Raw genomic sequence first — 13,263 nt, 5'->3', positions numbered from 1 at the left:
CCAGCAACACATTTTCAGCTCTGATCTCCAGCATCTGCAGCCCTCACTTTCTCCTGTAATTAGCACTGTCAAGTTGCAGGTTGCTCAAGATTTCGTTCACAGTCTTAGTTCCCTGACCTATACAGAGGGTACAGAACGGGTGTTCCATGATGGTTACAGCCTATTTACACTAGCACTGACAAGGATGGGTGTCCCCACATCTCGTTCAATACCCGAATGTCGTTCAATGTCACCGCCACATCTTCATCAGTTTTATTTTACAGATTTTAGAACACTTGACCAAAACCTAGTTCAGTACAAACAATGACTGCAGATGCTGGAAACCGGATTCTGGATTAGTGGTGCTGGAAGAGCACAGCAGTTCAGGCAGCATCCGAGGAGCAGTAAAATCAACGTTTTGGGCCTTTATTCCTGATGAAGGGCTTTTGCCCGAAACGCCGATCTTACTGCTCCTCGGATGCTGCTTGAACTGCTGTGCTCTTCCAGCATCACTAATCCAAAATCTAGTTCAAACAAGTTTGCATTTCCAAAATGCCAATTTTCACAAAGTACAAGAAAATTGTGTCAGCTGGAATTAAAGAGTATATTTGACTAAAACAGTATTTGACAGTTCACTCTGGCCAGAAAATAAAATTCCAAGCATGATAAATTCCAATTCTGAGAGATAAATTTCACTAATCTTTCAGACCAAATTTTTAAAAATCAACATTTCCTGGCAGGTTTTGATTTACACCAGTACTGAGAGGTCAGGCAGTTTCTGAGGAGCAGGAGATCGATGTTTCGGATGTAAGCCCTTCATCAGGACCTGAATCCCTACAGTGTGGAAACAGGCCCTTCAGCCCAACAAGTCCACACTAACCCTCTGAAGAGTAACCCACGCAGACCCATTTCCCTACCCTATATTTACACCTGACTAATGCACCTACCCTTCACATCCCTGAACACCAGGGGATAATTAGCATGGCCAATTCACCCTAATCTGCATGACCCTGGGCACTATGGGCAATTTAGCACGGCCAATCCACCCTAACCTGCACATCTCTGGGCACTATGGGTAATTTAGTATGGCCAATACACCCTGACCAGACAGCTTTGGATCGTGGAAGGAAACCCACACAGACATAGAGTCATAGAATGGAAACAGACCCTTTGGTCCAACCCGTCCATGCTGACCAGATATCCCAACCCAATCTAGTCCCACCTGCCAGCACCCAGCCCGTATCGGGTGAGAATGTGCAAACTCCACACAGACAATTGCCCGAGGCTGGAATCGAACCCGGGTCCCTGGTGCTGTGAGGCAGCAGTGCTAACCACTGAGCCGCCACACCACCCAGATTGCAACAAGCAGGGCACCACCCTGCAACAACAGACACAGCCATGGCTGCAGCACTGACCTCTGTAGAGTCCCTGCTAGCCTGACCTGTAAAGTAGAGCCTGGCATTGGAGCTTGTTAAACTCTGAGACAAGATCGAGTCAGCGACGGAGGAGACCCGTGCCGGGCTAGAACCGATCTCGGCCACACTGCAGAAGCAAGAGCAGGAGATGCAGAATGTCGGGCAGCGCGTGGATGAGGTCGAGTGGGCATACCGTGGCTGGGTCGGATCTGCGCCCCCGCCCAGTCTGAGTGCGATTCCAATCACACAGAGACAAGCAGGAGATACTGGAAGCTTCCAGAATGCTCGGGGAGGGTCCACAGGCCCTGATTTACAAGGGGTCAAAAATCATATTCTTCATGCGGCCGTGATCCATGAGAGGAAATCTTTTGATGAAATAAAGAGGAGGCTGAGGGACCTGGATATTTTAGGGTACCCGGCAGTGTTACGCCTCATCTTCAGCCAGAGAGTGGTGGGCCTGTGGAATGCATTGCCATGGAGCGCAGTGGAGGCCAGGACATTAGGTGTCTTCAAGGCAGAGATTGATAAATTCTTGATCTCGCAAGGAATTAAGGGAGGGTCACTCATATCCTTGATTCATCAGAAAAGGCAAAGGACTTTTTTAAAATAGACTGGCTAGATGAAGCAAAGTGGACAATAATTTTTTTTTTCCTTTTCTTTTCCTGTTTTTGCTTTGTTCATTGGGTTTCTTCCCTCCAATATTTTACTCATTCTCTTCCCTTTTCACTTTCCTGGGGTTTGGGAAACATTGCCGGAACTCCTCTTTTGTTGATTTTTACCATCAATGACAGGGGTCGATCTATGGGCGGGGCTGGGCGAAATGCTCACGTCTAACCTCTTTGTTTGAAAGAACGGTGATGGTGGTATAGTGGTGAGCATAGCTGCCTGGGTTCGATTCCCAACCGTCGCGGTGCTGTAATGGGCGTCACAGTGGTCAGCACTGCTGCCTCACAGCAGCAGGGTCCCAGGTTTGACTCCAGCCTCGGGCAACTGTCTGTGTGGAGTTCGCACCGTGTTTTTCCTCCGGGTGCTCCGGCTCCCTCCCACAATCCAAAGACATGCAGGCTAGGTGAATTGGCTATGCTAAATTGTCCATAATGCATTAGGTGCATTAGTCAGAGGGGGAGGGTGGGTTGCTCTTTGGAGGGTGGATGTGGACTTGTTGGGCCAAGGGGCCTGTACCCACACTGTGGGGAATCTAGTCTAAATTCACATACTCTCTACTTCTTGTTTGCCTGGGTTTGGGGCACGGCTTCAACTGGTAGGAGCCATGGAGGTGCTTAAGGGTAGTGCCCCCTATGGGCAAGGGGGTAAAGGTCTCCTTTTATCTGATTTTTTATATTGGTTGATTGTAGGTGCAGTTTTTAGACGTATAGTTTTGGTAGTTTTTGTAGCATGGTGAACGGTGTTCTTCCTCTTGGGGGGAGGGGGGGGGGCGGGTTTGCATGTTGTCTCAGACGATTATGGCTCATCATGCCTTTAAATGGTGCACTTGGAACATTAAAGGAAGTCACTCACTGATTGAGAGAAAATAAGTACTTTTGAGCCTTAGAAAGGAGAGGGTTGACATCGCTCTCTTGCAAGATATCCATCCCGCTGATGTTATGACATGGGGTAAACCCCTCTGCTAATTTAAACCAGCAACACAGAAAAGATTCACCCTGTGCTGTAATCTGTTAAAATTCAAGAGACGACCAACTATCCCCAAAGTCACTAAAGTAAAAATTAATAACTTTATTCTTTAAGTCTAACAGAGGATAACGACTAACAATTATTTACAATTGGTTTCTGTTAAACCTATATTTTACCTCCCCCTCTTCAATACTATTCTGATTTTAAAAATCCAGATTCTGATTTACAAATAAATTAACTATATTTCAAAACCAGTCAGCTTTGCTGAATTTCCTCCATAGATTCTCTTTCCAGGTCGGTTTCTATGTCCTGCTGTACAAGCTTCTTCCACAGACAGTACCTTTATGAGAGCTCTTAAACTAGCAGCCTATTGGTCTTTGGCAGTTCTCCCTCAACTGTTCAAAAAACATTTGGTTTTATACCCCAAAACATTGGATCGTTTCATTAGTATTTTGATAATGTTAAAACCAAATTCAAACTTGATTGGAGTTTGGTATCTTGGAGCATAATTTAAACTGTTTGGCCAAATTTGAATTTGTTTGTGTCTCATGGCAACCCATCTACTCTAGCTGTTTCAACCAAATGATTTGGACACAACCACCTGATGAAGGAGCAGCGCTCCGAAAGCTAGTGCTTCCAATTAAACCTGTTGGACTATAACTTGGTGTTGTGTGATTTTTAACTTCGACCAAATGTTACATTGTTGCCTTGTTCCAGACTCTCTGTGCTTCTCCAAGTCCTTGCTAGCTTTTTAACTCTCTTAAAGGTACAGTACCTCTACACCCATCATAACAATGACAAGGAGCATTTAAAGTTGCAGCAGGGAGGGTACGGCCAGGTGTTTCTTTTGTCTTTTAACTCAAAAAGCAGGGGAGTGGCCATTCTTGTCCAGAAGAATGTCCCATTTCAGTTATTAGACCGAATTAAGGATGAATACAGATGGTTTGTGATCTTTAAAGCTCGAATACGTGGTGAGGAATACAATATCCAGAATGTTGACTACCCCCTTAAATTTTTAACGGATGGACTTTCCAGGTCAGTGGCCCTTGGAGTGCGCCATATGATCATAGGGGGAGACTCATTGTCTCATGGATCCCACAGTGGACAGGATGTCTAGGAGTCCCCTGCGTACTTCCCCACAATCTAAACAACTAGCAATTTTTTGAGAAGATTTATAGCTCAGGTTGATGATAAGTATGTAAGTTAGCTCAGTGAGTGGGAAGGTTTGTTTTCAGACATTTCATCATCATGACTAGGTAATATAATCAGCGAGAATCTCCAGTGAAGTGCTGGTGGTAGGTCCTGCCTCTCTATTTCTAGATCTTGGTCTCTTAAGGTGGGTGATGTCATTTCTGTTTTTTTTTAAGGGAAGGTAGACAGGGAAAAAAAAAAATCGATGCGTTTATTGATGGAGTTCTGGTTAGAGTGCCATGCCTCTAAGAATCCTCGTGCACGTCTTTGTTTCACCTGTCCTAGGGTGTGTGTGTTATCCCAGTCAAAGTGCTGTCCATCTTTGTATGTATGGAAGGCAAAACAAAGAAACTCGCAAGAATTCTTAGTGGCATGGCGTCGTCTTTGAGAGGAGCTGATACCCCTCATTCTCAAGAGAGGGAAAGCCCCAGAGGACTGCGCTTCGTACAGACCCATCTCACCGCTAAACTCGGATTTTAAAACTCTGTCTAAGGCAGAAGTGGAGAAGGTGTTGCCCTTGATTGTAAAGCAGGATCAGACAGGTTTTGTTAAAGGCCCGTAGGTCCTCTAGTAATATCAAAAGTGTGCCGAACGTGGTCTGGTGTGCCAGCAGAGATCGATGCTGGGCTTGGTGGTCTCCCGAGATGCTGAGAAGGCGTTTGACCGGATAGAATGGCCATAGCTTTTTATGTTCTGGAGCACTTTGGTCTTGGTGGGGTTTTCACCAAATGGGTGGAAGTGCTATATAGCGGGCCCTATGGCAGCGGTCCTTCCTAGCAGCGCGAGGTCTGATCATTTCAGTATTGGTAGAGGCAGCCGGCAAGGTTGTTCCCTCTCACCATGGCTGTTCACGCTGGTGATTGAGCCGCTGGCGGAGGCTATCCAGGGGGAACCCAATGTGGTCACCCCGGAGGTGAGGTCAGGGGTCAGAAGATCACTCTTTACCCAGATGACGCTCTCCTTTTCCTGTCAAACCCGACAGCGTCTGTACCTCGCCCGACACAACACATCACCTTACTTGGCTCTTTCTCAGGGTATAAGATAAATTTTATGAAAGGGGGCCTTAGTGGATCTCCAAGGTGAGGCCTAGTTCCCTTGCAGGTGATCACTGGGAGGTTTTCCATACCTAGGTATCTTCGTTACCCCCTGCTTTTGCCTTGTCTTCTCAAACTAGGCTACTTTGGTGCACTTGTTTGAGAAGACAAGGCAAGAGCTTCAGCACCAGGAGGCTTTTCCAATATCTAGGTTGGGTTGAATAGCTCGGAATAAAATGAATGTTCTTCCTCGCTTTTTATGTCCCTTGCGCATGCTCTCCCTGTGACAGTGCGGAGGCAAACGTCGCGGAGACTTAACAATTGCTCAGTTCTTTTATTTGGCGTTGCACACGGCCTCTCATTAAGGTTGGCAAGTTGCGGTTTCCCCAGGAAATTCGGTGGAGTTGCGGGGGTGGGGGGGAAAAGGAGGGAGACTTTCCAGATCTCAAAAGCGCTCTCTCAGTCTCTGTGAATGATTGGGCTTGTCAGGTTCAGAGGTGGATATTGAGGCCTCCCAGGCAAAGTGACCCCTTATCAAATTGATGGATAAGATGAGGGCAGTGGCGGGTTATTGCCAGAACCCGATTATCATCAATATCATAGAACATAGAAAAGTACAGCACAGAACAGGCCCTTTGGCCCACAACGTTGTGCCGAGGTTTAATCCTAATGTAAAATATAGTAACCTAACCTACGCAGCCCTCAATTCACTGCTATCCGTGTGCATGTCCAGCAGTCACTTAAATGTCCCCAATGACCCTGCTTCCACCACCACCGCTGGCAACGCATTCCACGCATTCACAACTCTCTGCGTAAAGAACCTACCTCTGACGGGTCCTTTATACCTTCCTCCTAATATCTTCAAACTATAACCCCTCGTACCAGTCAATCCTGCCCTGGGGAAAAGTCTCTGGCTATTGACTCTATCTATTCCACTCATTACCCTGTATACCTCAATCAGGTCACCTCTCTTCCTCCTTCTCTCCAGAGAGAAAAGTCTGAGCTTATTCAACCTTTCTTCCTAAGGCAATTATCTGAGTGTGGGGAATGATGCGAGAAAGCGAGGACAGCTTACTAAAACTTCCTTTCTCACCCCCATAGTAGGAATGCCAGGATTTTGGCCAGGGTGAATGGATTCTGGTTTATGTCATGGGTGAGCAGGGGTTGGGTCGCTCATCTAGGAGACTGATTTGAAGGGGAAGTCATGATTAGATTAGATTAGCTACAGCGTGGAAACAGGCCCTTCGGCCCAACAAGTCCACACCGACCCTCTGAAGAGCAACCCCACCAGACCCATTCCCCTGCACTTACCCTGACTAATCCACCTAAAACTATGGGCAATTTCGCATGGCCCATTCACTTAACCTGCACATCTTTGGACTGTGGGAGGAAACCAGAGCGCCCGGAGAAAACCCACGCAGACACGGAGAGAACGTGCAAACTCCACACAGTCAGTTGCCCGAGACTGGATTGAACCCGGGTCCCTAGTGCTGTGAGGCAGCAGTGCTAACCACTGAGCCACCGTGCCACACCACGATGCCCTTTGATCAGTTGAGCTGTAAATATGAATTGCCCACCAGGGAGCTCTTTTGTTATTTTCAGATTGGGGACTTTATTCGGAAAAAGACCGCACTGTGGGTTGACTGACAAGGGCCTGATGCAGAAAGGAGAGTGCTTCAGACCAGAGGTACCCTCTCCCTGAGTACCTGCTACCATCTACTGGGAGGTGGGACCTCGAAAGTTATTGAACAGCTGCATGGGGGTCTGGGCGCACGAACTGGGAGTGGAGCTCTCTTCAGAGGTACGGGAAGACATTTGGGAGAATGTGACAGAACACAAGCTGAAAGTCCTTCACTTTGGCCCCAGAACAGCTCGCGAAATTTAAAAAAGGAGCACCTCCAATGTGTCCCAAGTGCAAAATAGATATTGGCGCACGCACCCCACTGTTTGGTGGTCACACGGTACGCTTTGCAAATACTGGGGCGCTATAGCAAGTGTCTCGATGGGGGTTCTGGGGCTCTCTTCTTTTGTGCTTACGGAGTCCGCCTATCGCGATCGGCACGGGAAGAAGCGGTTTAATATTCTTATGTATTGCACGGGGAAGAACAGGCTGACGAGCTGGATCTCAGAAAGTCCTCCGTCTCTCTCAGGGTGGCGCTGACTGGTTACGGGACACGTGCCCCTCGACTTCCTTACAAGTATGATGCAGTAGAAAGCAGAACCTTTTTTTAAAATAAGACATGGTGGCCTTTTTTTTTGAACTATATAGAAGCAGACTTGTTGGCTATATTAACTCAAGTTTTTGTTTAGCCACGAGACTTGGGCCTGCTGGGCTGGGTACCCTGAGAGGAAGAATCCCAAATAAATGTGGGCATGCTAACTGATGCTCCTGAGGATGTGGAGCTTTGGTGGGGCTGCACTGGATAGTATAATTTAATTTAATTATTTCAATTATTCTGTTCAATTATTTATTAAACTGCAGTTTGGGTGGTTTTTCTTTTCTATTATGTGTGGTAGATTAATAGTTAGTATAGCAACGATAGTTTATGGCTATCAGATTGTTCTATTTTTGAAGTTTTATAATTTTGTGAAGAATAAAAAATCTTTCTTAATTAAAAAAAAGGGACATTGCATTAACCATGCATGATCCACACTGATACAGACAACACTTTAAAATCACCATGGATTTCCAAAATGTATACTTAATTCAAAACATTTCCCAGATCCCGAGCTCCAGGGAGCAAAAATACAACAAATATTTACACGAGACCACATGTAACCACCAACGAACTAAGTTACATTCAAAACAGACCACGAGTTAACAGTGAGTTCAATCAACGCAATACTAAATGCTGGTGTCTTACTCTGTCTCCTTTTTGATTTTCTCAAAATATCTGCCAACTGTGTTCTGTAATCGCAATTAAATGTGCCATCAGGCGGAAATGGCTTCTCAGTTCTTTGCGTCCATTTCACCCATTGGTTGACAAAGTTTTTGTTTTGGAACCAGACCCATAATGGACTGTCAAGTGCAGTCAACGTGTTCCCTGCTGAGGGTGCGCCTCATGACAGATATCGTTGCCCATTCTTTTGGGAGCTGTCACACACTCACCCACCGAACCGCACACCCACCCAACTGCACTCAAACACACCCAACCACACAATCGTGCAATCATTCAAACTGAATGTCCTTCAAATTTGTATGATTTATCAAGTTGCCCAGTTCACCAAGGATTTACCAAAATGTCCTATTTCCCTGAAGGGCCTTGAACCTCTATTTCAGAGGAGCTTCAATCCCCTATTTTTTTTGCATCGAACGTGTTTACTGTGGCGTTCCTGCGCGCTTGTGTTTTCTCCAAGAGGAGAAATGGACGGGGGCCGTCCTTCTCAGCGGGATAAGTTTTCAGTGTCTCCGGGTACGGCCTGTTTTAGAAGTCACAGACCACATAGTGTTTTTCTTTCGTTCTAAAATGCGGATTTATAATCGGTGGAGAAACAGTCCTCCCTCTTGTCTCAGCATCTTTCCCCACCTTGGGATCAGCCTGTTGACTCAGGACAGGATCTTTTATAATTTTAGGTTTGTTGAGGACCCTGTAAAGAAGGGATCCTGCCGACTACTCCAAATTGTTGAAGAAATTCCCCGGAATCAGACCTTGAGCACTGACAAATTTTATTAACATGATATCATGGGGGGGGGGGTGGAGACAGAGACAGAGACAGAGACAGAGACAGAGACAGAGACAGAGACAGAGACCTCCTCAAGAATGATCCAGTGCTTTCTCCAAAGCAGTACAGGTCACTACGGACTTACATTGTACACATTGAGAGTTACTTACAAACCACAGGATAACCATATGACACAGCCTACATCACACAGACTATGCACAGTTTGAGCTCAGGAGGCCTTATGGTTTTGATGTGCAGAAAAACAGCAAGTTAGCTGGACCTATATTCTGCTTCCTGCCTGAGACCCTGCAGTTTCAGTTAAGAGCTACGTTTGCAAAAACCGTCAGCTGACAAAGAACAGCTTCCACACACCGTGTCGTTCCTGAGCTGCTGTGGGGGATGGAGACAGACCAGCAGAAAGCAAAAATAAAAGCCCACTGACTCTCCCACCACACCCACTGCCAGAACGGGCAGGAGGTTCAGTCCTGGGGGTGACCCACAGCAGCGTCAGAATCCGATTGTTGGGAGCGCTGGTGCCCCCGCTGGTGCCTCCGCAAATTGCAGGACAACATGAACCTCCGGCCGCACTCGGGGCAGGCGAACGGCCTCTCCCCGGTGTGGACCAGCTGGTGGGTCATCAGGGTGGAGGAATGGCTGAAGGACTTGCCGCACTCGGGACAAATGAAGGGTCTCTCTCCGGTGTGGACCCGCCGGTGGGTCTGGAGGTGGGAGAAGCGGTTGAAGCCCTTCCCGCATTCGGGGCAGCTGAAAGGGCTCTCTCCCGTGTGGACCCGCCGGTGGGCCAGCAGGATGGAGGAACAGGTAAAGCCCTTCCCGCACTCAGAGCAGATGAAGTGCCCCTCGCCAGCGTGGACCTGCTGGTGGGCCAGCAGGGTGGAGGAGCGGGTAAAGCCCTTCCCGCACTCAGGGCAGCTGAAGGGCCTCTCCCCGGTGTGGACCGGCCGGTGTCTCAGCAGGTGGAAGGAGCGGGTAAAGCCCTTCCCGCACTCGGGGCAGGAGAACGGCCTCTCCCCTGTGTGACTGCGCCGATGAGTCTCCAGGAGAGATGGGAAAGAAAAGCCTTTCCCGCAGTCACCGCACTTCCACGGTTTCTCCACGGGGTGGGATTCCTCGGGTTTCTCCATGGCTGAAGCTTCAGCTGCACACAAACGTGTGTGCAGCCCCTCCTCGTTCTTCCCAGGCCGTATAACTGTTTCAGGCTCCACACTCAGTGCGCTCTAACAGTACGGCGTCTCATCCAGTCTCCCTGATGCTGAAAATTGACCGAAACAGGAACCAAAGAGCTTTGCTCCTTCTCACAGACTCATAGCTGAAAATTGTTGCGGTCCCAATGGATCGAGTGACTGTCATTGACGTGAAAGCGAGGACTGCAGATGGAGCATCCGGCACTGGAAAAGCACAGTGGCTCAGACAGCATCCGAGGAGCAGGAGAGTCGATGTTTCGGGCCTAAGCCCTTCATCTGTTTATTTTGGAACTTCCGTCTTCAGATCTTCAAATACTCTGTAAAAAGAGATTACAAAAGTCATCTCTGTCAGTCCAGGGTAGAAATTCAGAACAATTCTATTTTCTGCAGAACATTCTTTTCCTTTGTTATTTCACAAAATTTGAAAGCACCACACACGCGCGCGCACACACACACCTCTAACTCATTCTCCTGCAGGTGCTGATTCAGAATCTTATGGGGCAGAAGAGCAAAAACGTCAAGACTGACATCTCTTTGAGTTTTGGATTACTCCACCTGGAAGTTAATATCTTTCCCAACACTGGGATACTGTGGAGAGTGAGCAGGTCTGATTTTGGAAGGCAAAAACAAAGTGTAAATTCAGGGTGAACCTGCAGCCTCTTGAGAAACAACCAACCAGTCACGAAACGTTAGTGCCCCGGGGGGTGGGGGAAATGAGACATCAAGGCATTGATACCAACACCAGAGAGAAACTGAACACACAGATGTGGCAAACGTTACTGGCAAGCCACAGCCATATAGAGATGTACAGCACAGAAACAGACCCTTTGGTCCAACTCATCTGTGCCGACCAGATATCCTACCTAATCGAGTCCCGTTTGCCAGCACCAGCTGGGCGGCACAGTGGTTAGCACTGCTGCCTCGCAGCGCCAGAGACCCGGGTTCAATTCCCGCCTCAGGCGACTGAGTGTGGAGTTTGCACGTTCTCCCCGTGTCTGCGTGGGTTTCCTCCGGGTGCTCCAGTTTCCTCCCACAGTCACAAAGATGTGCAGGTCAGGTGAATTGGCCATGCTAAATTACCCGTAGGGTTAGGTAAGGGGTAAATGTATGGGTATGGGTGGATTGCGCTTCGGCGGGGCGGTGTGGACTTGTTGGGCCGAAGGGCCTGTTTCCACACTAAGTAATCTAATCTAATCTAATCTAATCTAGCCCATATCCCTCTATTCATATACCCAAACAGATGCCTTTTAAATGTCATAATTGTATCAGCCTCCACCACATCCTCTGGCAGCTCATTCCATACCTGTACCACCCTGTGTGAGAACGTTGCCCCTTAGGTCTCTTTTATATCTTTCCCCTCTCACCCTAAACCTATGCCCTCTAGTTCTGGACTCCCCCACCCCAGGGAAAAGACTTCGCCTATTTATCCTATCCATGCCGCTTATAATTTTGTAAATCTCTATATAAAGGTCACCCCTCAGCCTCCGACGCTCCAGGGAAAACAGCCCCAGTCTGTTCAGCCTTGCCCTATAGCTCAAACCCTCCAACCCTGGCAACATCCTTGTAAATCTTTTCTGAATCCTTTCAAGTTTCGCAACATTCTTCCGAAAGGAAGGAGACCAGAATTGCACGCAAGGCGAAATGTTACCTTATCCTGTACTGTTCACATTAGTCATAAGCACATAAGCAGTGCGGTTAACAATGTTTCATTATATGAAAGAAAACAGCTTGATCCAAGGATAGGAATTTGACAGGAACAGCTCCAAGGTTAGGCAAGAACACCTGCAATCTTCATCATGCATACAGTTACTGTGACCTTCAGCCTGCCACGAATACAGACACTTAATTCAAACTTTATGGTAAATCATTATTACAATAAAAACTTTTAACCGTTGATTCCTCAATACGTTATCTACCCTATCCATGCCATTCACGATTTTATAAATGTCGATAAAGTAATGCCAGAGCCTCCGGCATGCGAGGGAAAACAGCCCAAGACTATTCAGTTCAGACCCTCCAACCCTGGCAACATCCTTGTAAATCTTTTCTGAACCCTTTCAAATTTCACAACATCCTTCTGACAGGAAGGAGACTAGAATTGCACACAATATTCCAAAAGTGGCCTAACCAATGTCCTGTACAGCCACAACATAACCTCCCAACTATCAGAGGATTGGGAAAGTTTTCAAAACCCACTAAAGACAACCGGGAAACAATGGAGGGACAAAGTGAACTTTTGAGAGTCAGCTTGGAAGCATCAATGCCTCGGGGTTGGGGGGTGGGGATGGGGCAAGGAAGCTGAATGTGCTGGAGCCAAGGCGGAGGAAGAACAGAGGATGCAAAACCGTTGCAGCCGGCTTGAAGCTGCAATGAGGAATGTTGCATGTTCTGTACTTGTACCTGTTGCATTTATGGGAATAGGGTGCATTTAAAAAATAAGAACAGAAAATACATCTCCCCCTCCCCCTCACAATCTCTAACCTTCTGTCCCTCCCTACCCAGGTAATTAAGACACATACCCAAGTTTGTAGAGTCTGCTCCCTCCCTGGATTCACTCCAGTTGCTACCAGTGAACAGGTTCCCCCCTCTCCCCCAGGATGAGGAGTTGCCCAGAGGGAGGGAGTCTCTCTCTGAAACTGACAGGGCCACTTCCGCGTTGTGACGTCAACAATGGGGCGACTGAATCGGGAAAGAGGGCGGGGTGAAGGCGACAGCTGGCCCCCGCACTGCGCCTGCTCCGGACAGCCGGCCGGCCGGCCCACACTGCGCCTGCTCCGGACAGCCGGCCGGCCGGGCCGCCCGCACTGCGCCTGCGCTGTCCTTTAACAGCAGAGGTTACAAAAATCCCTTTCCTTCACAGAATCCCGACAGTGTGGAAGCAGGCCGCTCGGCCCAACGAGTCCACACCGAAGGGTAACCCACCCAGACGCATTATTCCCCTCCCCTATTGCAATACATTTACCCCTGACTAATGCACATAACCTGCACATTCCTGGACCCTATGGGACAATTTAGCATGGCCAATTCACCCTCACCTACACACAGAGTCATAGAGATGTACAGCATGGAAACAGACCCTTCGGTCCAACCCATCCATGCTGACCCAGATATCCCAACCCAATCGAGTCCCACTTGCCAGCACCC

General features: G+C 48.0%; 1 protein-coding gene across 1 annotated transcript; it reads right to left on the bottom strand.

Moving 5' to 3' along the window:
* Nucleotides 1-7,736: 7,736 nt before the first annotated feature.
* On the bottom strand, nt 7,737-10,391 carry LOC122543543 (oocyte zinc finger protein XlCOF15-like). Its single transcript, XM_043682347.1, has one exon. The coding sequence runs from the start codon at nt 10,057-10,059 to the stop codon at nt 9,394-9,396; it is 666 nt and encodes a 221-aa protein (XP_043538282.1). The 5' UTR covers nt 10,060-10,391; the 3' UTR covers nt 7,737-9,393.
* Nucleotides 10,392-13,263: the final 2,872 nt, after the last annotated feature.

This window comes from Chiloscyllium plagiosum, chromosome 44 (genome assembly GCF_004010195.1).
Source record: "Chiloscyllium plagiosum isolate BGI_BamShark_2017 chromosome 44, ASM401019v2, whole genome shotgun sequence".
In the NCBI taxonomy this organism is placed as follows: Eukaryota; Metazoa; Chordata; class Chondrichthyes; order Orectolobiformes; family Hemiscylliidae; genus Chiloscyllium; species Chiloscyllium plagiosum.
The sequence above is the reverse complement of the archived record's forward strand: the minus strand, read 5'-3'. Positions and strand labels throughout refer to the sequence as shown.

Excerpts from the sequence above, each read along its gene's own strand:
- LOC122543543 (XM_043682347.1), bottom strand. The coding sequence starts at position 10,059 with ATGGAGAAACCCGAGGAATCCCACCCCGTGGAGAAACCGTGGAAGTGC.